The following is a 25,681-nucleotide window of genomic DNA, read 5'->3' on the forward strand; positions in this document are numbered from 1 at the left end:
GTCTATGCGCTTCTTTTTTTCTCCCGTCAATTCAAAAACTATATGTAACTGATGGCGCTGATTCTGCATCATAAATGCATTATGATAGCGAGACTATGTAAATCCTATTAGAGAACATTCTTCATGCGTTACGAGTGACGCTATAAAAGTGGTGTACCTGAGCCGATTGGTGATTAGCTATGAAGGCGTCAGCACAAACATTTCAGGCGTTGTTAGTGTAGTGTCACCGTTGTTTTTGATGCTTAATTTGTGTGCGGCTCTTTTTTGGACTGGCATCTTCAGAACGAGCGACACACTGTTGTTACGAAGCGCGGTTTTGTATTGCGTTTGGTAGAGAAATGGCTAAGGTTTTAGCAATGCTTACTGAGAAGGGAGAAAACGAACGAACAACAGGGAGTAATCTTGAACTATTTGCATTCGAGGTGTTTGTTATTTTATTTTCTGCCCGCGTGGCACATATCTAAAGACTACAAATGTGGAAATTAAGTGAATCAAGTGAGCCTAGATGGTGCAGGTTGGCAAAGTTGGTCATCTACCTCACAAAGCGCGAGTTTGGGCCAGAGCCATTTTCAATGGCCGAGCCAACGTTCAGGTTTCTGCTCTCTCTCTCTCTCTCTCTCTCTCTCTCTCTCTCTCTCTCTCTCTCTCTCTCTCTCTATCTATCTATCTATCTATCTATCTATCTATCTATCTATCTATCTATCTATCTATCTATCTATCTATCTCTATCTCTATCTCTATCTCTATCTCTATCTCTATCTCTATCTCTATCTCTATCTCTATCTCTATCGCTCTCGCTCGCTCGTAAGAACACAGGTAACTAGAGTCACAGTAAGCTTTATTTATGAACAGTCCACTGAACAGCGGACCTGGGCACTACCCATAACCCTCCCGCAGCATCTGCCAACGCTGGCCAGCCGAGCTTCGCTGGGGACATTAAAGTAATGGCACTGATAGAGGAGCGAGAATCCGTAAGGAGAAAAACAGCAGCTATGGACGCGCGATTGTGTCGCTCTATAAGTGCAGTCATAATTTTTAACGCAGTTATACTTCAGAAGACTGTGTGCAGTACACGACCGCAGCGCTCCTCGGTTATTTTGCCGTCCGCCGTGACTCATATGGCGTCCTGGTTCTATTGCTCAATATAAAGTGTCATGTACAGTACTATTCCTGATCATGACAGCCGAATTTTTCACAGATACGTTGCGCACTAAGCAATCTCTTATCCAAGGTTCTCTACTGCGGCATCCGTGGTGCCAGCATGCAAATTTAAGAGCTAAATATACAATATGTTCCCATTTTCCTGCAATTATATATCCATTTCTATATTTCTATGGCAATTGTCTCTAGTACATGGCGTTAAGCAGAGTATAAGTAATTCCTAGTTCATTGGGTTGCTCGAATTAGCGATTATTTCCAAATCTGTTTTGAAACGTTTTCAACCGGTTGGACATTAGAGAACAAGTACTTTTTTGTAATTTACTGTGTTTATATTATTACGTTTCGCTTCCTTTTTAATGGAGCTACTGTTGAAAATGATGGCCGCTGGTCAGACGCCGAATGATAATCTATACGTAATTTGCGCACAATAGTAGCATGTATCTAACTTCAAATGTTCATTACTGAGTTACCCACCAGAATTGTGCAAGATTTTATACAGGATGCTAGTTTCTTCACATATATATCTATATATATAACGCGACGTTGTTTTGGTAAGTGAGTACACGTGGTGAGAGCTGGGGCGCGAATTACTGAATTACTTAACAGCTGATTGATTGATTGTTTGATTGATTGATTGATTGATTGATTGATTGATTGATTGATTGATTGATTGACAACGAAAATGACTGATGGAGCTTGCGGCAAGTGTTCTGATGTGTGTGCACAAGGGAGGGCTGCACACATGGCCTTAATCTAGAATGTTCCCGCAACGTCTCATCAGCGTCGTGTGCACTGACGCCGCCTTAGCCGAGAGAACACGCTGCATGCACACACGGCGCTTTAACTCTCGTTGCTAACTCTCGTTGCTTTCCTGTGGCTTGTGTACGCACTCACTGCATGATGATGGGCTTTCGCTGAAGCTTTGCTCACTTGCCTTCTTTAGCGGTGGTGCTCTCTACGTGGCCCTGACAGTCCGCCCTTTCTTTCTTCTACCCTCCTCCTTTCCCTTGTCTTCCCTGCGGGCGGCCGTGTCCAGCAGGCGCAGCAGCACTCGACCGAGAGCGACGGCGCGGGCATCGCCCTGGTGGGCGTGCACACGGACGCTGGAGTCGGGGGCGACGGCGACCTGCGGCGCTTCCTCAAGGGTGCCTCGGGCTCGCTGTCCGGCAGCGCCGCGGCGGGCACCACCGGCGGGGGATTCGGTCCGGGAGGCCGCTTCCACAAGCCCTCGGTGGGCTACCGGCTGGGCCGGCGCAAGGCGCTCTTCGAGAAGCGCAAGCGCATCAGCGACTACGCCCTGGTCATGGCCCTATTCGGAATCATCATGATGGTCGTCGAGAACGAGCTGTCCGCCGCGCACGTCTACGAAAAGGTGCGTGCCTGCTTCCCTGTAGAATACTATTGTAGACAGCGGTAGGATGTGTAGGTGCTTTAAAACGGTATGTTGTCCTTTAGGGGTGACCTTAAAAGCAAACTTCTATCAAGGACGAAACTAAGAGACACAGTTATGACATGAGACCGCACGGAATACGAGATAAAAGTGCATAAAAACAGCAGCCATCTCAACTCGCCTTCTCTAGTCCGGGCGTATATAGGCCCTGAAATGCCAGGTCCGCAATCTCTATCGGCCATAGTCGACGGTACCAAATTCTGTGAAATGGTCACCCCTCGCAGGAAAGGATATATGAGTACTTTGAATATCATAAACATTGAATGGATGTCGCGGCGTTGCCGGGCTATGTGGGAATACGGGACAGAGGTCTTTGCAGAGCGGACACTGCGAAACAACCTTCATCATGAACGAACGCAGGTTAAAAAGGAAGAGGCGCCTGTTTTCCTGCTACAAACAGCTACAAGACCACTCTAAATCACATGGGTGTTGGAAAGGGGACGGGGGGGGGGGAAGGGGGGGGGAAGAGAGAGCTCGTCCTTGTAGTCAGCGGCAATTTGTAGCGCGTGGTGCAAGGGGGAAAAGCCTTGTCCGCACCACTAACGTATCAAGAGCGTGCGTGATGGGAGTGAAACACTTTTAATTCTTTTACCAGCACTGTTTGCCTGCTATAAACCTTGCTACGAGTTTCCGTGTGCCCCTCAACTCGGTAGACGATCCTTGGGCTTGTGATGACTATGCACGTTTTCCAAAGCACAAGCAGGCTTTATTTTAATTTTATTTTTTTGGCATATTGTGCCAACAAAATTGTTCCTTGGCTTTAATATATCCCTGCGTGCAAAATTCCTGACTGTTTCGGAGAACCCGTGGAAATTTATGGAGCTTCTACGATTAGAGATCGGAGTACAGGATAGGGCTCTCACAGCGCAGAGATATTTGCGCTGCTCATTTAGACAGACATGTGGAAACCCGCTTTCTTGTAGAGACCACAGCCACTGACTGGTTACTAGAGTATGTTGGGAGGTTGGCTTATGTGTAAGGCTGTATGGAGGCTAGTGTTGCCGGAGAGGTGAGGAACTCAATTAATTAGGAATGCGCAGAGTGGATGCGGAAAAACAAAACGGCTGTCACGCTAAAAAAAAATAAAAAGATATGAGCTCCACACGTGTATGCACTGGTGAAACAATGATCATGTTTGCTTAGCTGTCAATCACGGACTCTTGCGAACCCGATGCTGGAGAATTTTCTCGCCGGTTGAAACAGCTAGTCGCAATCGACAATCATGTCGTTATAATGCTGAGGTGTCGGGTGCTTAACACGTTATGCGCCATCATCCCTGGACATTTCTTACAACGTAGGCATAAAGTCCTTACTGGAGCCAGCATCCTGCGCAGCACACGGGGCTGAAATGCAAGCGCAAAGCAAAGCCACCGAAGGAAGGCATGCAGTGCTGTTTCCGTGTGATGTTCACGCTCAGCTACGAAGGCGACTTCGTCTCACCACTGTGTGACTCACCTTGCGATTCAGACAACGCAGCCTTGGCACGGGTCGTTGCTTACGCTAATTAGGGCAGCGTGTAAACAATGAGATGTTTCGCGGCTGCAGAAATCGGAGAGCTGGAGAGGAGCAGCAAAGCTCACAAATGAGAAATGAGAGCATACTCGCTTATCACTGCCACTAGCGAGCACCAGAGGCTAGTGACCAGGGCGCCGACAATCTCTCTAAGCTGAATATTAATGGTGATAACGCGACCCATACACTAAGAAGGATGCCAGAGATATGAGAACACGCTTTTTCCTCGTTTGAAAGCTGTCACGAGACTTGGTTTACTGCTCCTGGACGCCTTGTTCCTGCAGGAAAATTTTCTTTTGCATCATATACGTCTCAATACAGAGTAACCATCGCATTTCAGCGGAATACCGGAGATTGGCTCACAGCGAGTTAGCTGACCCACCGTGTAGCCCCATCAATAGGAGAACGTCACGTCGTCCCATGGCACGTGGTCATAACGAGGAAGGAAATTGCGGGTCGTCGAACGCTCGGTAACTCTGACGAACAGCGGGCACGTTATAACCGCCGCGGCTCGGTTGCGCGCGAACGCTGCCCCGTCGCTGCTTAGAAACGCCATTGCCCCAACTAAACGTGCTGCGACGGGACAGCACGCTTCTCTGGGCTAAACGAGCCGGTGGCGATGCACGCGCCCGTCTGGCGCTTATGGCTATAAATTCGCTCGAGGCGCCAAACCACAGCAGCCTTTTAAACCGCTACACAAGAGGGTGAGAAGAGGAGGATAGGCAGCGAGCAGGGAATGGTAGGAAAGGAGATGAATGGTGACCGAGGTAACCGGCGTAGAAGAGGTGGCAAGGGTTTCTGACTACTTGCAGATTGAGGCGAACCGCCGATCCACGGAGCGTTCCGCGGGACCAGTGTTGTTGGTAATGTCTCCTCGGGTCGTAAGGGCCTTTAGAGGTGGAGCACTCTTATCAAAGCGCCCCAGCTGGAGTCCTCCTTTGTGAGTGTACGCTAGATTCCTTAATGTTTCTTGAAAATGAGCACCCCACCCCCCTTGTGCTCGCTATCAGTCTTCCGTTGTTATGCAAATGGAGAACGGGTGTTGCGCCAGTTTTGTATGCTTGAACAAATGCGCGCACGACGCGTTCTTTGAGAAATGGGATGCCTATTGGAATTCTATGGCATTTCAATCCATGAGCAGCCACGGCCGGTTGTAAAAGGAGATGACCTTGTGGATACTTCGTCGCCCACGGGTTCTTTCTTTCTTTGAGTCCTTTGCGAGGTTCTGGAGCTGCTTTTGTTTGTTTGCTGAAAAGTATGTGTAGGCTATATGATTTGTTTTCGAGCGCAGGTTCCTTTCTTTCTTTCTTTCTTTCTTTCTTTCTTTCTTTCTTTCTTTCTTTCTTTCTTTCTTTCTTTCTTTCTTTCTTTCTTTCTTTCTTTCTTTCTTTCTTTCTTTCTTTCTTTCTTTCTTTGTAGAAGACAGGATGGGGGACGCATGTTGCATTTCACAGCCGAAATCGTATCCACTGCTTTATTAATGGCTTTCTCGGACAGAGCAGAGTAAGCACTTGTCTTTGATACCAGTAATTCTCTCTTTTCCGCAAATTATTAGCCTAATCTCTCACCCACCATAGTCTTAAGATACTCTAAATCGGGAAAGAAGTACCTTGAATCGGATTCAGAATTGACATTAGTGATCTAATCATCATGCTTTAGGAGCGGGACATTCCCTATGCTACACTACCTTTATTTCTTTGTACTTCGAAAACAAAAGATACTGACACCGCTTTAAGTTGACGTTTCAAAGCGTTCTTTTCTCGTTATTGGGCTCCCGAAATTGCCAAAAGAAACGAGACATCGTGAAGCAGCGAAAGGGCGATGTAACATATAGAGGAAAATAACTGCAGCGCTCTCATTCAGCCACTTTCGCGAGATAAGCGATAAGAATACCGCAACGAAAAATATGCTAGAGCCGGTCAACAGCCGTGAATGCCAGCTGGCATTGAAAATATTCACTTTGAAAGAAATATCCAGAATGTGGCGATGTTCAGCTGATGATGAAATGAGGAGAAGGATGCACAACTGCTTCCTCATGAACGACTAATATCAGGATATAAAATCCGAATACTCCTATTTTGTAATAATTTTTTCTGTTTGTCTTCTTCTGGTTATGACGTCATCAGGAATTAAACAGTATGTGGGGAGAAAAGGGCCAATCAGTAGCAGCTGTTAACGTTGGTCAGTGAAGCGTTGGAAACAAGGCAGGTGATGGCCGAAGATGCCTATCATGGGAGGGCAATAACTAAGGCAATAAGAATGGAGCGGAATGCCGTCTGGCGGATATTCTCTTAAACTATGAGTAGCAGTTTACCAGCATCTCTCAAGAGAAAATTATATAACAGCTGTACCTTACCAATATGGACTCACATATGGGGGCAGAAATGTGATGGCTAAGAGGAGGGCTGTAATTAAGCTTATCATCACACAGCGAACTGTGGAAAGGAAAATCACAGGTGATATGTCAAGAGACGGGAGAAAAGTAGAAGTGAGTCTAGAGACTGGTTATGCAAGAGAGGAGGATACATAGATTTTGACCTCATCCCTTGTGGCTTTTGTTGCCGGTTGCACAGTGGGAAAGAAAACATAGACTTTCGCCTAGAATGAGGAACAACAATTAAAGGCGACTGTTCGTGGACTTCTTTTCGAGGATTAATACACCACAGGAGGAAGCGAACAATGGCAAATGATCGAAATAATTGAATATGAAATGAAACGGGGTCTTGTTTGGACTTCGGAGTTTGTGAAATTAGCAGGGCCGTCGGTTGCAGGGGATGCGGCTGAACTATTCGTGCCATTTACTAACTCCCCGTTGAGGCGAGATAATCCAGGAGTTCCTTTCTGACAGATCATTTTTTTTTTTTTTCAAATGACTTTTTCTCCTATAAATTCAGTTCACACCTTCGTACTCGCACCTAAAGCTTTCAATGGGCTCAGTGTCCACCAGCTGAGCACTATGTTTGTTGCAGTATTTGTTACAGGAGCTGTCGACTATCGTCAGAATCTGAATGCAATATAATGTAGAAATATTACTTATAACATAACAAAAAAAAAAGCATTTCTTCTTCAGCCGAAGTATTACTGAAATTCAAGTAGTACTCACTGAGATCCCTAGCAGTCACCTTTTCGCAACAACATAGGGCGCTCTTGGTGGCCTTCTAAGTTGGCTGCTGTTTCTAGATCACCACCGCGGTCGAGTAATATTTCTTTCTCACGCCTCACAGTAAGGTATTTGTAATTTGGATTAATTTGGATGTGAAAATTGCATTCTGCTGCTAATGTTTCGATCTCAGCATGTGTCAAAAGGTAATGTTTCGTGTTTCTCAAGGCTACGAGACCTGTAGCAGATAGCATGGGCAAAGTTCATGCATAAACAACCTTAAGTCCCACCCGACACAACAATATTATCAGCTAGCGTACACAGCAAGCTACACCGACGTAGACAGCTGTCAGAAAAGATCATGATTGGCGGAGAGAGTCGTGACTTCAAATAACATGACCTCGCGTGAGAATCTCAAACACCCTACATTCAAATAGAGGTAAAAAATTGGTACTGTCCAAATGAATCCAAAGTTGGTGAGGGGACTCCACCAGTGAAGGTATCCCAGAAACGGGAAATAATTCAGTATAATACACTCTTCGCCGTTAAGGTTCGAACACAGGCCCTCTACATTCAAGGCGTGCGCGCAATGCGTAGGCCACGAATGGTCGCTAGTACCATGCCTGCTGGAGGGGCACCAAGAGAAAGCGTTGTAATGCGTATGATTTGCTAACATGCGTTTGGGATGTGTAGTGATGTTACAGTAACAAAAAATTTTAGAGCACTGCAGAGATCAGCATGGCAGAAATGCGAAAGCATGTGCGTTGCCTGCTCTTTAGTAGCGCTTAGAATGTCATGACTCAGCACTTTTGAGAGGCATGACTAGGCAGTAGTCATGGTTATGACTTTGGCATACACAAGTAATTGACTCCATAGTCATGCACATTGGATCTCCGTCTTATGACAACTATGACTCATGACTTAACTATAATGACTCATATGACATGTAGGCATGACATAACATTTATATACCACTTGTCATTACATACAGATTCACGGCTACCAGTCTCATATTACACGTTACAATTTGCTTCCATAATTTGCTTTCAATGTTTTACTTCCACCTCTTGCTTCCACATTTTGCGGACACGTTTTCGCAAACGTAGCCAGAGGAGGCTTCCGGCTTAATAATTTCTTTTCAAATATGAGGGACACCTAAACTGCTTCATTAACGGTAGGACGAGACACCATTAATTGCTCCCATTTGACAACTCTCCTTATGGATTCTTGGACTTTACTACTCACATAATTACTAATCCCTTAATTCATTCTATTCTGTCACACATGCTCTTTAGCAGACAGTATTACTTGATAGGCCATACGACATAGATATAGGGAGCCCCAAATAAGCAACCGTCCAGCGTGCCTTTGTGACCTTGAGGTAGCGTGTCTGACCCGGAACACAATGATTCTGGAACGTTGATTTCGATGCAACCATCCCACACGAAAAGAGAGCCCAGAGTTGGTAGCACCTGCCAAATCGGCCATGTCACGTGGTCGCGTGGCGTCAGGCAACTCTGCGATCAGTCACTGTCCGGCCATACCAGCCACTAACTACCACCTCCTAGAACCATGACCGTGATTTTTTGCCCACAACTACGACGCCGGATTCCTGGAAAATGGAGCCTAATTTAACGGCTCCATTCGTAAAATGCGCGTAATTTTCGACTCGAGAAAAAAAAAAAAAAAAAAAAAAACGCCCTGCTAATTTTTTGTCCGCATTAATGGAAACGCCCAAACTACAGAAATATGGTTTCATCGACGCTGAAGCGCTAAGATCCCGCTCGAGTTAGGAGACGATACAAATAAGCCGTGCATCAACGTGGAGGGGGAGAAGGGCGCGGTAGACGATCTTCGTCACCCTGGAGGGAGAACGAGCACCTGACAGTTCTCCCACTCAACAGTCCTGCGGAGTGCCTCTGGTAACAGACGCGCGGAGAGCAACTGGTCTTCCACCTCGCTACCACGGCGGCGGCGGCGCAATCGGTGGCAGCGCAGCCACCGCCCCAAAGCCAACCTGCAGCGCGCACGACGCAGGTGGCGGCTACATGCCGGCCGCGGGTCAATGCGTACCCGTCGCCGCGACGTCGTCTCGCGGAAAGGGCCGCAGCGGTACCGGGCGTACATGTGCGCCTGATTGATCGCGCTCCACTGGACCCGCGTAAAAATAGGTGACGAGGCCGCGCAACGAGTGTGGCCGCCGCGTGTGTGTGCGCGTGGGGCCGAGGTTCGGCTGCACGCACACCAACCTGTTATCAGCTGGAGGACACACGCCGACTGCCGATGATCGCGATCACCCTGAACGACGAGACCGGGGACAATGTTGCGGTCATGCGTGATGACCGAGCTTTGATTGGCCACAAGAGCTGGGCGAATGTAATTCTGGAAAATGTCGATGAGAAGTAATAATCCTTCATAAGTGGAGTCGAGTTTCAGATACCTCTCCCCCCCCCCCCCTCCTTTTTATTATTATTTTTTTAAGAATGGCGCTTCACAAGTTGATCACATCAGCAAACAGTGCGCACGAATGTTGCACAGTCTTTATCCCAAAACTGTGAGGCACTTACTCGTGTTTGCTAGAAGTCTGTAGCCGTTTATAATGTCTCAAGATGCGGAAAACGGTGCGCGTTGCCAGATCCACCGGACATAGTAGGATCGCGTGACGAAAAGTGCTTAGCTTTTGTTATTCAGAGTTGGCAGGAAACAAAAACCAAGGTCTGGCAGTCTGTCATCTGGATGCAATACTGCGTAATAATTTCTCAGCTTCGGGTAAGGGAGACTTCAGTTTACGGCATCAAAGTCCGATCAAGCACCTCCTGTTTATTTATTTGTTTATCCATTGTTCTAAAAACTGCAGCCTTTGAAACTGGCCGGATAATAAGGGCTCATAGATGCATAGATGGTGTACTTATTTTGTTTTTTTCATTATCTAGGCTACTTAACCGTCCATACTTCTTTAAATTATTGTGGTCAAAAGATTGCAGCGACGAATAGACGTTTGAAAAAAAAAAAAAAAAAAGCTTTATTTTTTTTTTTTTTTGTCACCATGCGCATAGCACCCTAACCTTATCTAGCCGACAGAATTAATGCATTGGATCATAATTGCCATCGCAATGCTCTGAAGCAAACAAAGACAATGCTTATAAAGGGCTGTAATTTCTGCCGAAGTTTCAAAACTAATAGTACATCCATGTGCTCTCGAAGAAAATAAGAAAACTATCCCTGCAGGGGGACCATCAAAATGCCTGGAGTTGTCTACACATTTTCCTCAATCCGTTCTTCACTTTACTCTCTATTGATTTCTTGTACAGCACCAAATTCTTCTTGTCCTAACCTTACCCTACAGCTAAGAAATTGATAGGAGTCATTCGATCGGCCTAATGCTGTCTTATTCAGTTGCCATCATTTGCATTCGCTACTTTTTATTTTTATTGGCGTCTTTTGGGTGTAACGCCTGGGTTAATAAAAAAAAAATGTGTTTTCTGAGTATCAAGCGCCAACGGTGTTGCTTCTGCTCCAGTGCAGTTAACTGCCCTCGTCAGGCGTGGCTATAGCCACTGCAACAGCAGCATAGATCCATCAGCTTAGAGATGTCTTTGTTGCCACTGCGCGTGAAGGATGACCGGGTAGCGGCTTTTATATCTATGACGCCAACGTATTCTGTGCCAGCGCGTCTCTCATAGCCTGAGTCGCTTTGGGGCGTTAAAACCCATCAACTAAACTAAATTATTATATGCCAGCGTCGGTGTTCACCATCACGTGGGAATAACATCATTCCTCCGGAGTAGCCTGGCGGTCCTACGTCGCGTGCGGCTTAGCGGATGCTGAGAACCCCCAGGGCATGAGATGTCGCTGACTCCCAGTACCGTGCAGTGGTACCGAGCACTCATACCATCGCTCCGCATGGATGATACAAATACCAATGGCTGTGGCAAACAGGGATTAACATTTCTAAAAACAGAAAGCTTGTACTATTCAGGCAGCGTCCCCATCTACGAGAAACTCAAGCTCTTCAATAGGTTGGTGCACAATGCGACGACGGCTGCATTTACTGGCGAGGCAGTCTTTATACCAGCATGGCAGGTGCTTCGCAGCAGCATACCAGGACACGTGTTGTACGCCTACCATGCGGTGATGTAGAGTGCACAGAGGGGACGATAAATAAATTACCTCGCCTTGCTACGGTGAATTCGATCGATACTCCCAAACAAACCCCGTAAAGCTGTCTAAGGGAGGTGAATTATGCACTGGTTTATCGGCCATTGCTTCTGTTACGTTATTTTGATGCGTTCATTGCCGCTTTGTACGAAGTTCAGATGCTCCTAGTAACTATGTGCCTCTGATTGTGTTTAGTTTCGGGCATTGAACTGCATTCAGCAGCTGCGAGTTTGGAAAATCACTCTGCACAGTTTCTGCTGTAGTCGGCCCGAGCTTAGAGTGGCGCATGCACTCGACTGACTCCCTATTTCATTAGCTTGTGTGGAACGAAAGGTGCGGATTACTGATCATTGTAGACAGAGGTATTGGAACCGATAGGTATGACGAGTGAGCCGTGCATAAAAGCGTAAAGTGGACTGCTCAACGCTAGGCTCCTTTTATGATCATAACGAGCAATGATTTGTATAGTATCTTCCTTCATTCTTCTCGCCCCTGGGCTTCAGTACAGCGAGACGATCGGCTAGCCCCAATGTGACAAGCAACCGACCTGTCACCGATCCCTCAAGGTTCGGCTGCGCCGACTAAACCAAGGCGCTCAAGAAGGGGAAAGAAAGAGGAAATACGATGAGCCTCACCAGAAAGATGTTCCGGTTGCCTATACCACTCATTGGGGAAGATAGAAAGGGCCTCTAAAAAAAAAAACGAGAGGGACGTGATGAGGAGCAACGACAACAAATAATGGTATCCGGGCTGAGTCGTAATCTGTCTCGCGAGCTCTAACAGAAAATAAAACTGACAGAAGGAGAGAGTGCAATGAGCGACATCAATGGGCGCAACCGAGATATCACAAGTGAAAGCTGCAAATATTAGTTATGTCTATTCGGTTAAACCTAGTTATATAAGCGGAAGCTCTGTTAAGCATGATCACATTCAGTTTGACTTATTAAATCTTTGCTCCTTTACGGCGAGCTATATCGGCAGGATTATCAGACATAGCCTGGCACCTGCACCAAAGGATTGACAAACTCCCTCCGGCGGCTGAAGGTCACAGTCGCGCCAAACTTGACCTTGAGGCTTTCTGTGGGAACAGTAGAGTTCCCGCTCTAAAAATTTCAAACCAGAATGAAAATTAAAAAACTGGGATAGAAAAGGGAAAACTTAACGGCCGATTTCTCCTCTCTCTCTCTCTCTCTCTCTCTCTCTCTCTCTCTCTCTCTCTGTGTGTGTGTGTGTGTGTGTGTGTGGCGGAGTGTTTGTGTGCTAATTTGAAGGTGAAGCACATCTTTCGGCTTTTCAGCTCCCTGTTGGTATCCTTGCTCACAATTATTTCGCATTCACATTTATGTCTGTTCCCAGTCAGACAAGCTTCCGTCAGACCCTCGAAAATATCTGCTTTTGCTTTGTGCTAATATCTCTCGCCAAGAACCACCCTGAACATTGTTCAGTGTCTCGCGTGTTTTTTCGTCTTTTAATAGAATAGAGACTGTCCCTTTTCTAAAACCAAATTTCTCCTGTAGGTACGCCAGGTTCTTTTGGAGTTTGTGCTCGTTCATTTTTAAACTGGAAAAATATGATGTTTTTCCCCGGTTTTCATGCTCCATCTTTTTAATCCTATTATACATTATGAGGGTGGAAAGGGCAGATTGCTCCGCGCGAGGGAGTCTGTATCAGCTTGTGCATCGTCGTAGTGTTGGGTGAACTGCTTTTAGCAGGTTCGGGCAAATGCATTAAGGTGAGCCTTGACAACAATCCGACTTTAAAAAGTATTTAAGTATGTGGACCGCTTTCTGGTAGACACGTAAGCATTTCAGGCAGGCAGAAATGAAGATATAGTTCAACAAACCTTACAACTATTTTCGTCTTGGGCCCAGCGTCTTAATTTCACCCATGAGCTCGTTAATGACGGTGGGGTACAGTTTCTGCAAGTTCCTTTCTTGCTTTAATAACTCATGCATTTGCGACATGTACTAGCTGAGGTCTGAAATGGGATTTTTAACTTTTGTTCCGCCCCCGCCAAGTCCGCTATTAGTAGTTCTATTACTCCGACTCACACAAAGTCATTAAATGTGTGCACTTACTTGCAAGCAATATGTATGGCGAAGGCAGACCTTCCGAAGGAACTGGTGCATCCGCGGCTGGAAGCCTGATTAAAATAATAAAACTGAAACATAAGGACGATGGTTAAGCGCCAATCTACAGAACGGGCTAGATGCGTGGCGCAGCCCTGAGTTCACCACTGCACGCACCGGCTTAAAATGTTTGGTGACCGAGAAAGGCAACGTCATAACAATCCGTGCTCACAGCGCCGAACATACTCGACAAACTCAGCCAAGTTGTTAATGGTGCCACCAACGAACAACGGCCCTGCACCATAAATTGTGGAAATTTATATGTGGCCTGCAGGATCAATGTGGTCTGCAGCATTCAAATGTCATCCGGGGAATGTTGCGATGGCCAAATTGTCCATTGTATCAACGTTCGGCTAATGGATCACACGCGACAGACGTTGAAGTTGTATAGGGATCCGGATACTTAATTGGTGGCACATTGAAAACAGTGTAAGCACGACGAGAAAGACTGCACTCCCATTTATGAGCAGGCACGTGTTATGCATGTAAATGCCGAAGAGAAAAAGCGCGAGATATTCAAATCCATTTCAACCTCTTAAAAAGGCAGTCGTGCGTGAGCAAGCCGATTGTATACTTCCAACAAGGAATTTAACTTTTAGACGCGGAGGCTGCTGTTGCGCATGTGTCCTGCCCACATAAAGCGCGTTTATCAGTGACTGAACTCTGTTGATATCTTGACTTCGGGTCGTCTGCTGTCTCTTCGTCATTGTGATTTCGCGCTAGCACTGTGTCTTCTTATACTTAAAAGACGAACGCAATGAAAAAGCCAGAGAACAAGAGTAACAGCATTTAGGAGGACCGTTCGTCTGTACGCTTTACAACAGTCGGAACCACCACAGAAACTCAGGAACAATGTCCGGACATCGCCTATGTTACTAACGAGGTCACTTATTCTTCACTAGGGGTTATGCGTCAAGACCGTATGCCCCTATGTTATGCTGGTTGGTTTATTCCTTGAAATATATATTGCGAGAAATAACTGAAGCCGAATTGGGCAGTCTTGTCCGTGTAATGAACAACGGCACACTAGCATAAACCTTCAACGCGCCTGTTGTGCCACAGCTGTTCAGTTCAGTTCAGGCGTTCAGTCGTGTCCGACTCTTCGTGACCCTATGGACCATGTCACGCCACGCTTTCCGGTCTCTCACTGTCTTCTTAACATCACATAGCTTCATCTGCAATGCCTCGAGAATGCCATCTAACCATCGCGTTCGCTGCCTACCCCTTCTCCGGCGACCCTCAACCTTTCCCAACATCAAATCTTTCTCCAGCGACTCCTCTCTTCTCATCAGATGACCAAAGTAGCTGAGCTTTAACTTTAGAATTTGACCCTCCAATGAGCAGTCAGGGTTTATGGTCGACAATATCGACTGATTTGATCTTCTGGCAGTCCAAGGAACTCTTAAGAGTCTTCGCCAGCACCACAATTCAAACGCGTCAATTCTTCGGCGGTCAGCCTTTTTCACAGTCCAACTCTCGCATCCATACATCACAACTGGAAAGACCATAGCACGGGTTATACGGATCTTGGTTGGCAGACTAATGTCTCTGCTCTTTACTAGGCGGTCAAGGCTAACCATTGCTCTCTTTCCCAGAAGCAGGCGTCTCCTAATTTCATGGCTGCAGTCTCCTTCCGAGGTAATCTTGGCGCCTAAGAACAGAAAATCTGTCACAGCTTCCACTTCTTGTCCATTGATGCTCCAGGACTTGATAGGGCAAGACGCCATGATCTTCGTATTTTTAATGTTCAGTTTAAGCCCAAACTTCTCACTCTCTTCTTGTACGCGCATCAGAAGTCTCTTGAGATCCACTTCACTTTCTGCCATTAAAGTGGTATCATCCGCATATCTAAGGTTGTTGATGCGTTTTCCAGCGATCTTCACTCCAGGTGAAGACTCGTCCAGACCGGCCTTCCTCATGATGCACTCTGCATATAGGTTAAATAGGCAGGGCGACAGTATGCAGCCTTGCCTCACCCTTTTCTCAATCGGAAACCAATCAGTAAGACCATGCCCAGTTCTGACTGTGGCCGCTTGCCCTTCATAAAGGTTCCTGAGGAGACAGATGAGGTGAATTGGAACTCCCATCTCACAGCTGTGCTTGCACAAAATGCAGTCGCGAGCTAATTACGACGAATGTGCAAGTAAGGGACACGTGTGCCTGCCATTACTACTTCACTCCCCTCATAAAGAGTCCTGTCAACGGGCTATTATGCTCGTGGATTGCTATGCTCTATACCATGGACCATTATGTTTGTGTAACTAGAGAAAAGAAACATGGGCGCTAGTCCGGCCACCCACTTGTGACGCTGGCGGGAAAGCCCCCGGCTGCTGTTAACAACCACGCTGAATTCTTTCTTTCCGCTTTATTCTCTTTCTATTTCTCAATGAATGACCAGCCGTTGCTCCCTCTTCGCGGGGTCCTCGCTTATCAAATAACTTCTTGCAGTGGTCAGCAATAGCAGTCGGCCTCGTACGGACTTCTAACGGTCTTGCGACTCTCGTGTTGTTCTTTTGTCAGTATTTTGTGGAAGGAGAATGACCTACTTGGTGCTCCCCGTTATTGAGCAAGAAAGCTGAGCGGTCGAAGCCATCTCGCGAGGTACTCGGTTTCTCGTTGCCAGCCCGCGCCCAGACTCTGCACTCGAAGCAAATGGTCCTTGACAAACACCCGCGCCTTTCTGGCCTGCACGTCTGTCCCTGTACACATCGCTTGTGGGCCATTACCTTTCCCGTTTCTTCGCGTTTCTTCTACCTCTGCTACTCGCTAGCACAGTTTAAAAGCTAGCAAGTACGCCTCTTTTCTCTGGTAAAACTCCATCCTTTCCTTTCGTCGTCTGTATCGCGTTAAACGATGTCCGTGATGTGTGGTATAGATGCAAGCCTGACAAAAAATCCCAATCCTGTGGAGCCTCTCTGAAAACCGTCACGTATCAGCACGCTCAACTAATAATAGAAGCGATCTATAATTGCGTGCCTCTCCTGTTCTGTTGTATCCGATTTCATCGTTTTCCGGTGTCATGAGAGCGTTACGCCTGTAGCATTGTGCTTCTGAGCTCGCTTTCCCTCGACGGTGTCGACTAGAAGGGAGAGTTGTTAATATATCTCTCCTTCTTTTTCTGTTAGTTTAATACTGCAAAATATTTCTCAAATCTTCAATCGTGCGCGAGGGCCTGAAACCTTTAACCTGCTTTCATTTCAAGAAAAATGATGAAAAACCGTAATGCTTCCTGCTAGCCCTTGGACATGAGTAAGATGCTTTATTAGCACATTGAAAAAGAATGTCTGCTGACAGACGAGGCGGAAAGAATAAAATTCACGGTAACAGCAGAGCAAGTAAACAGTTAAAATAAGAAATAAGAAAACCGCTTGAGGAACGATCCCCAGTTGAGGCTGTATGTACAAATGGGTTAGTAGCGCTACTATATAGTACAATCATGCGTGTGCGCGGACTTACATTTATCCCTAAAGTTTTAAAATGGCTCGCGTGCACCGTACTGTCCGCTGGTGAGTGTTGGCATAAATCTTTAAGAACTAATAACGCATCCAATTGCATGACTGCATTCTCACTGTAAACTGCCCATTGGCATGAACGAATAAGCAAAACAGAAATAGTCAAGCGTGCAGCGGTAAATTGATCAGTTACTTCTGCGCGATTAAGTGCTTCGTGAAGTTACGCATTTGGTACACTTCGAAGACAAATACGAAAAATGCATCGTTCTTTTTCAGTGTCTGTCCTAACTTGCGTGCGCGCGCGCGTGTGTGTGTGTGTGTGTGTGTGTATGTGTGTGTGTGTGTGTGTGTGTGTGTGTGTGTGTGTGTGTGTGTGTGTGTGTGTGTGTGTGTGTGTGTGTGTGTGTGTGTGTGTGTGTGTGTGTGTGTGTCTGTGTGTGTGTGTGTGTGTGTGTGTGTGTGTGTGTGTGTGTGTGTGTGTGTGTGTGTGTGTGTGTGTGTGTGTGTGTGTGTGTGTGTGTGTGTGTGTGTGTGTGTGTGTGTGTGTGTGTGTGTGTGTGTGTGTGTGTGTGTGTGTGTGTGTGTGTGTGTGTGTGTGTGTGTGTGTGTGTGTGTGTGTGTGTGTGTGTGTGTGTTCCGATCAAGCTTTGCATTCCTTGCATAAAGTATCTAGTTCATATGCCCCGTGTAGGAGTCGCCACGCTGCATGCAATAATATGCAATATAGGAAGGCGCCAGTACTATGCTTCAGTATACAGGTGCCCGAGGTCAGGGCTAGCAGAAACATCAGCAGCATTATGTACCCTTCAGGAATAAGAGGTCGATTCATTGTGTTTTCCCATGAAAGGTCGCTTTCTGTTAAAAAGCACGGCAGACCACTATGTTACTGCGCATTGCTCCTGCTTGCGACACGTGTACCGCCGAACAGAAAAGCTATTTGATAGCTCTTTTCTGTCAACCGACGCATGTCAGTTGTCTTCTCTTAGGTTTCTAGAAGCCTTGAGGTTATGAGGCTACTTAGCCTAACCTGTCACTAAAGAAAGGAGACGAAAGCCAGAGATGCCATCTGGCTCATTGTGCGCCTTGTCTTCGTAACTTTTTTCTATGATTGCGCTACTGCGGCAAGTCGCTTTCGAATATACGTTCTTCGTCAGTGTCCTGGGCGTACGCTCAGCGGCAGCTCGCGAACCAAGTTTGTCTTCACAGCCGCAATACCACGAGTTCGACGGCCCCTACTCCGAATGCTCGAATGCACGCAGTACGGTTTCAGTGAGCGTAACCGGTGTTGACATCGCCTCCCGCATACTCGACTGCTATCTTTCGCGCAGTCACTGGGTCCGTCGCACGCGTGTGGAGAATTCTCATCGCCCTCAGTCCTGTTTGTTTATTTGCTCAGGCAGCTAGAGTTCACGCAGACTTTTTTGTGCGCGCTTTTATGGAGCAATACCTTAAGGGTCCCTCTTTTTTTCTTCATCAAAGGAAAGGTGAATGGGACTTCGCTGAGGTATGAGAAAAGCGTTCTTTATGTCATGTATGTTCATGGTCATAAATGTAAAAAAAATGAGGATGAGGGGGAGGGGGGGGGGGGAGGGGAGAGTCGTTGGAAGGATGCGATTTCACAAACCTTGTTACCCTGAGTTATTTCTTACAAAATAGTACTGAACTGATGAGCCTATTGTGAGCGCTTATGTTTGTAAGTCTTTAACGATGGAAAATACTAAAGAGTTACTTTTGCTTTGCGGTCTCGTGGCGCGCGCTAGAACGCGTATACCGCGACCAAGTTGTGCATGATGCCCTCCTCTGAGAGATTACAGTCGACACGTAACATGTAAGGCACCCTTTGAGCTTAAAAGCGAGATTTTTTCAGCAGATCTTCGAGAACTTGAAACGAGAACGAAGAATATTCAGAATAATCAGACTGCCCTTCGGAGTATACTCGCGGGAAAACCAAGGATTTTTGGAACATTCATGAAACTGGGGTGGATATGTATGTAATTCGCAAGCATTAGAAGCCCCGTCATCAAGCAAAACCTGCGTCCGGCATGGCTGGAGTGTTGTGTGCTATGCCTGTGACCTTCCAAGTTTGGCAGTGGGAAGTAGAGATAGAAAAATTCCCCTCCCCGCCTATAGGGGAGAGGCCATAAGATAGCTCCCACACTAAGAACCCCTTAAATATATGAGCAAAAAAAAATGGCAGTGAACTTGATAATTACTAGAAATTATTCAGCAAAAACACAAAAACGAAAATACCGAAGAACGTCTGAGAAAAGCATTGCATTAATGAGTGATGATCTAAAAAACATTAACATGACCATGAACGACTTCGAAAGGAAAACGTGACTAAAAATGACACATCGTGAATGAAAATGGTTCAGAACTGCCCGAACAAGAGCAAAGCGGTGTTGCTTGGCAATTTGCTGAGCCAATTTTAGCAAAGAACATGCAATCTGTACAAGAATACCTGGAAACGTACATAAGAAAATATAGGAAGAAGATTAAAAATATAAAATAAGCAATTAAAAGCAAAACGTCGTAATGCGACGCATTGGCGTCAAATTTTAATCATACACCCTTGTATTTTTTATTCATCAAGGCTAAGCTAAATAATTATTGTCTATCCTGAAAGCACGCAAAAAGGTGTTGGGACTAAAGTGTTTTAATAAGTTCCTTCCTTTTCGCGGTATGTATGTCTGGCTAGCGTTTCCTATTTCCTACTCAGTAAAGTGTTGAAAAACTGCGCGTTTTAATCATGACATGACAGTCTCTTAATGTTAAATGTGCCTTGTGTCACACTGGGCTGATACTCCTGTATCGTTCTTCTCGCAATTTTCTTAGTCCCATCAGCTAGTTCGTTAACTTCATCGATTCTTAAGAGTCTGACGCAGTTAGCATGATAAATGATTATTACCATGGAAAGAATATCCATAATCTGTAGGCTGTCACCTGCTTCTTAACATTGATGTGAACATGCTGTCGGCTTTCCTCTACTTTTCTTTTTTCTATTTAGAAGAACATCAGCTTTATGGTAATCGTCGGGAACTCCTATAACGGTGATGCTCGATCACGGATTTTGAAATAAATACTGAGAGCCGCCTGCAAGAATGTACTGGGGTCCCGTTTAATGTGGCTTCCCTTTTATACAGAACAGTCCAGTTCTACGTTCAAGGTTTTGATGTAGCGCTGGGCCGACGTCTTATAGCTTAGAATTATTTTGCAGATATGTGAATACGTCTTCGGCACTAGTAGGCACAGTGCCAGCTGCTCCTATTTACCGTACTCCGAAAAATGACACCGACACCTGTCGCGATTGCTCGGTGCCTATGGCTTGCAGCATTCGGGTAGTGAACGTGACGTCGCGGGTTCGGTCTCGGAAGCTACGGCCACATTTGAGTGCTGGTGAGATGTGAAAACGTCCGTACTTAGAGATTCGGATGTGGATTGAAGAACCTGACCCGGTGTTCGATTTTTTTAAGCAGGTGCTCAGAACAGAACATAAGTTATGAAACTCAAAATTTCGCGATGTAAAAATGTAAAAGACGTAAGGACAATTGGAGCATTGGCAGTCTAATACGAAGAAACGGACGTGGTGCAGTTCTAACTTCACAAGGCTAAAAGAAATAAAATGAACACGGACTACAGTAGTGTTGATAAATGTTATGTGGATGCTGACACGCGACATCCTTGCGTTGGAAAAATGGTCTATGAATTTATTCTCTTGTTCGCATTATTCATAGAAAGCTTCTTCAGTTTCACCAAAAAAAGAAGTAAATTGACAAGCTCGGGCGGGCGCCGCGCAAAATTCCTGGAGTGGTTCCCGATAGAATAGTGATACAAGCTCTTCTCCTCGTAACCAAACTACCATTCCAAACAATGAGGTCGCCAAGGTATAAAACAACAGAGCGAAATCACACGACATAGCATCTAAACTTCTTGTGAAAGTCCCTTCTTTGTCGGCGAGACCACGTCACCTTTTGAATCTCTTACATTTCCACAAGAGAGCGGGTGTCAAAGCGCTTCGCATCCGCGAAAGGGTTTACTGTTTCTCTAACTCTTCTGCTCAGGTTTAGAAACACAATCAGTTGAGCCTTGGCACCAGCGACGTATTCCCGGAGTCTGAGGATGACTTACCCTCGCAAAACTAGAAACACTCCGAGCGTCTTCAAATAACTCTGCGCCCTAGACATCATCAAGGGATTTCTCCTGCCGGCCGGGTATAGCAACCCCTGCCGTGGAAATGCGAAAGTAGATGAATTGCGAGCGCTGACTTTGCTCGCGCATGGGTCTCATTCTACGGGCAGCGTAGCCCAAAGAAGCTGAATGCGACGTGTCCTGTGTACTGGGTGGGCTTCATGCTGGGGGTTTCAATTGTTGAGTCAGAGTCAGTGACCGAGAGAGCTTCTATACGAAAAGGTGTTTCCGACGCACGAAGAAAAATAAACGAAAAAACGCGCCATCGCTACGGGTCAAAACATTCGTTTCTGTGCATTAGCAACCTCCCGTTGCGGTCGTCGCTTCGTGCTGTTGCGCCATCCTGACAGGAGCGATTGCGAAGAGCGCACTAGTAGTCCGGGTAAGTGACGCCCACAGGCGCATCGGGCTTCAAAATATACCCCCCCCCCCTCCCCCCCCCCCCCCCACCCCTTCCTTTTCTGCAGAGGAGCATAAAGAAACTAATCTTCCTCCGAGACAGAAGATAGCTTGCGTAGGCTGCTAGCTTTGTTTCGCTGTCATATTCAAGAGCGTGAAAAATAAAGTAAAAAGGCTTTGTTCCCGAAAGTCGGGGTCAGGATTGATGACGCCGAGGATAGACGAAGGGTGGACGAAGTGTTTACTGGAAGCAGTGAGGGCGTTATCGAATAACTCAGTTTACATCCTTTTCTTTTTCTCAGCGCAGTCCGCGTTCTGCGAACCACTGTATTGCTTTGAGCGCATTGCTGAACGACACTTATTCCCTGGAGCTGATGGTTAAGACCTTTCTTTAAGAGCCGTTGTGTCGGGCAGTTAACAAATCTAGGACCAAGTTGGCGATGGCACGTTGCAGGGTCAGGTCCCGAGAGGGTAGCCAGACGGGCCTCGGTGGAAAGGTATTTGTGTGTGTGTGTGGCGGGGGGGGGGGGAGGAGGGGGGAGCAGGGCGGTACAGGTTTTTTCAAATTTTTAAGTAAGGCAGTATTTCTTTATGTGTGCATAGTGGGAGCGTCGAGATCGGAAGTTTACCGGCAGAAATGAAGTTTCGCTATTTCATGAAAGGATTTGAAGGGAATTCAGCGGAGAATGCGAGCTTCACAGATCGATAGAGCTGTTTGCGACGAAGTTTATAAGCAAAGTCGTCTTCGTTTTTTTTTTTTTTTGTTTTTCATTTAGTGTTTACGCAGTGTCAGAAACATGCTCGAGGAGTTACTGGGGCTACTTTCACTCAGACGCTCCGAAACTAGAGACGTTCAGTGTCCAAAAAAACAAGAAAAACTATGGAGATTTTCTTGGTAACCTTGCATCTATTGTGGATCGTTTAAAGATGGTGTCGATTTAGCCTGTTTAACCTCAAATGCATGCAACAATAATTCAGGTCTTTTTGTTTTTGTTTTTGTCGTTGATCTCAGGTTTCTAGCGGCATATGAACATGAGAGACTAGCACCTTATTTTTATTTGACTGTCGTTGCGTGTAATGATGCCGCATAAATAGACATATCACTTTGTCCTTTAGCTTATCATTTACGCCAGCGTTTATGGCTTGGCTTGTGGAGTTTAACGTCCCGAAGCAACTCAGGCTATGAGAAACACCGTAGTGGAGGACACCGGAAATTTCGACCACCTGGGGTTCTTTAATGTGCACTCACATCGCACAGCACACGAGCGCCTTGCTTTTCGCCTCCATCGAAAAGCGGCCGCCGAGGCCGGGATTCGATCCCGCATCCTCGGGCACAGTATTCGAGCGCCGTAACCACTGCGTCACCCCGGCGGGGCCCGGCATTTATAATATTTCTACATGGCGTAAAGAGGTTATGACGCTCATATAGAATTATTACAGCTATAATGTTGAAAATGTCAGTAATACTGTGTTTCTATTACGCAGGAAGTTAAGACAAACGCTGAGTTAGCAAGAAATAAAAACTTAATTCCTATTTTGATAAAGCTTTTCAGAACAAAACTCAATAAAATTCCCACCGCAGCGTTCTTTAACCTGCTTTTCTCATGATGGTTTCCTCGTGACTTATTTTCCTGCTACATCTTAATAAATTGGTTAAATTGGTTCACAGGAAGAGAAATGCGCAGCAACTGTCACATTTGCGCTGTGGACACCCGAACCGCGCCGTAAGGGAAGGGAGGAAGGTGGGAATGAAAGTGCAAAGAGACAAAGAGGAGCTGTAGTGGAGGGCTGCGGAGTAATTTCGACCAGCTGGGGATCTTTAACGTGCGCTGACATCGCACAGCACACGGGCGCCACTTCGTTTCGCCTACATCATAACCGACTCGCGAGGGGCTTGTCGGAACGTCCAGCAAGGGTGGACTGCTCCTCTAGCTTACCGCATATACAAAAATTGCAGTCGAGATTCGGATCCCGCGTACCGATCTCTCGTTTGGGCTCCAGGTCACCAAGGTCTCCAAGGGAATGAGGCAGCCGACGCCGCCGCCCGCGCGCTTTCTCTCCGGGCATTTCCCACGGGACCCGACGCGGACCGGGATTTTGATTTCAGCCCAGTGTACAAATTTAAAGAAATCTGTGAATATTACAGATCTACACACCAAACTCTTCCCACCCCGTGCAAAGGGCTGGGGAAGGCTAACGAGCGGGTGCACCTGCGCCTGCTCACCAATACAATGTTGTGCCCGACTATTCTAAAACATTTTGATCCGCAATTCGACGGGCTGTGCTCGCACTGTGGGGAGGTGTCTGACATCTACCACATGGTGTGGGCCTGCCAGAAAACCCCATCTTTGCCCCCTATCCCCAACCCCACCCGAGAGAACTGTGAGGCGACCCTGTCCGGCTGCTGCACCCTAGAGGCCCAAAAGGTCTTAACGCAGCGCGCCCGGGCTGCGGCAAACGCCAATGGAGTGCCTGTCTAGGCATCCCACCTAGTGTACATACCTATATGTATTATAATAATAAACGTTTTCACCACCACCACCACCCCATCGAAACGCAGCCGCCGCGGTCGGGTTCGAACCCGGGAACTCCGGCACAGTAGTCGGGCGTCTTACCACTGCACCACCCCGGCGGGGCTGCTACATCTCCATTAAGCTGTTTATAAAGACTGATCTTATGCGTTTCACAGCCGATAAATGTGCTAGCCACAGCTATGAAGCTGACATATTAACGTGGGTGGCTTAGTGTCCACCTTGTTCGTGGAGCTTGGAGCCGCGAATTGCAGAATTGTGTCTCTGAGCTTAGAAAGAAGCTCATTGCGATAGATGCGCCGCAGCTTCATTCGTAATGAGGAGGCGGAGTGCAGCAACCTGAGAGCAAAATAGAGAATAAAAGCTTAATGCGTACGTCTAACAGCGGGAACGCTTAACTTTTCGTCTCTCCTAGAGTCCAACTTAACCTAACAATCTCTTGCAACTGGATATGTCGGCTGTAGCGCTCGCACTGTAGGCGAAGATTCTGAGCTGCAGTCTTATTGCGTGCTAGCGGACAATGAGCGACAGATCTGACGGTACACAAGTATGAACCTAAGGGGTAATTTAAGCAGCCTCAAGTTACGGTAAAGTCGCCGTCAGAAAAAGGCATTGTGGCATCCTTAAAAACACTGAGGGCAGGTTGCCCTGTATGGCTACCATCACCTTAACCGGTTGATTTCGCAACTAAAATGCGGGTGTCAACAGTGACTTCAGAAGCCCTAATCAAAGAGGGCACGCTGCACATTTATTCACTTCAAAATAGTCTCAACCCAATCTTCTTGATAAGGACGCCACGAGTCTGAATCAGCAGCGCGAAGATTTTTTAGCATAATTTTTTCGGCAAACAACTCATATTTTGGTGCCGACGAGCGCCCGCAAATATTCACAGAAGGAAACTGAGAACTAGTTGCTCAGAACAACAATGGGATGGAAATGTCCTTACTAACTCGCGGGTCCGAGTTTCGCCGAGAAGATCGGCATCTCACTCGTCTGAAACACAAGACAGTCGTGCAACGCTTATCTGGTAACCCTTGCCCTACTATTTCACACTACTCTGCACCCTTCCAGCCAAAGGCGGGGTGGTCCGGGCCAGTGCGCAGGCCAGGCAAATATGCTCGGCTGGATTCTCTGGCGTGGTGATAAATAATGCCTTGCCTACTCTCGCTCATTTGCGAGTGGAAGGTCGGACTATATTTATTTTGCTTTTTCACTTCATGCGGAGCCACTCTCCCGGGCAAAAACAAAGGATGGGCAGAAAAGCGATGACGCCTAGCCGTCGAGTGAACACGAAGCAGTAATAAGGCGGCAAAATAACACGAAAATCTGCTTAAAAGCCACAGTTGAGGGGCAAGAGGGAAGAAGAAAGGCAGTGAAGTGCGGAGGCTGGAGGGAAGAACTCTTTCCCTGTTGGACAAAGGATAAACCGCGTAGCCATGGCAACCGCTCGCCCATTTAGAAGCACGGCTGCGGTCGGTCCGGCATTTCCTAACTCGCCTCTACTCACTATACTTGCTTCCTCGTTTTTTACCCTACTCCAGATTTAAAGAATTTCGACGAAAAAAAAAACAAAAATCAGACCACTCCTACATCCGGTCAGC

General features: G+C 46.6%; 1 protein-coding gene across 3 annotated transcripts in view; it reads left to right on the top strand.

The window, feature by feature from the left end:
• The window catches only part of SK (small conductance calcium-activated potassium channel), a 414,924-nt gene that overhangs the window by 214,183 nt on the left and 175,060 nt on the right, over positions 1–25,681 (top strand). For 2 of the 3 annotated variants that reach the window (XM_084599269.1, XM_084599270.1), the window contains one exon: positions 2,198–2,533. In XM_084599269.1, the coding sequence (XP_084455395.1) occupies positions 2,198–2,533 (336 nt within the window). The remainder of the gene's footprint in view (positions 1–2,197; positions 2,534–25,681) is intronic. The other variant, XM_084599271.1, reaches the window with a different exon arrangement.

This window comes from Amblyomma maculatum, chromosome 3 (genome assembly GCF_055883805.1).
Source record: "Amblyomma maculatum isolate TAMU_Amacu chromosome 3, ASM5588380v1, whole genome shotgun sequence".
Lineage (NCBI taxonomy): Eukaryota > Metazoa > Arthropoda > Arachnida > Ixodida > Ixodidae > Amblyomma > Amblyomma maculatum.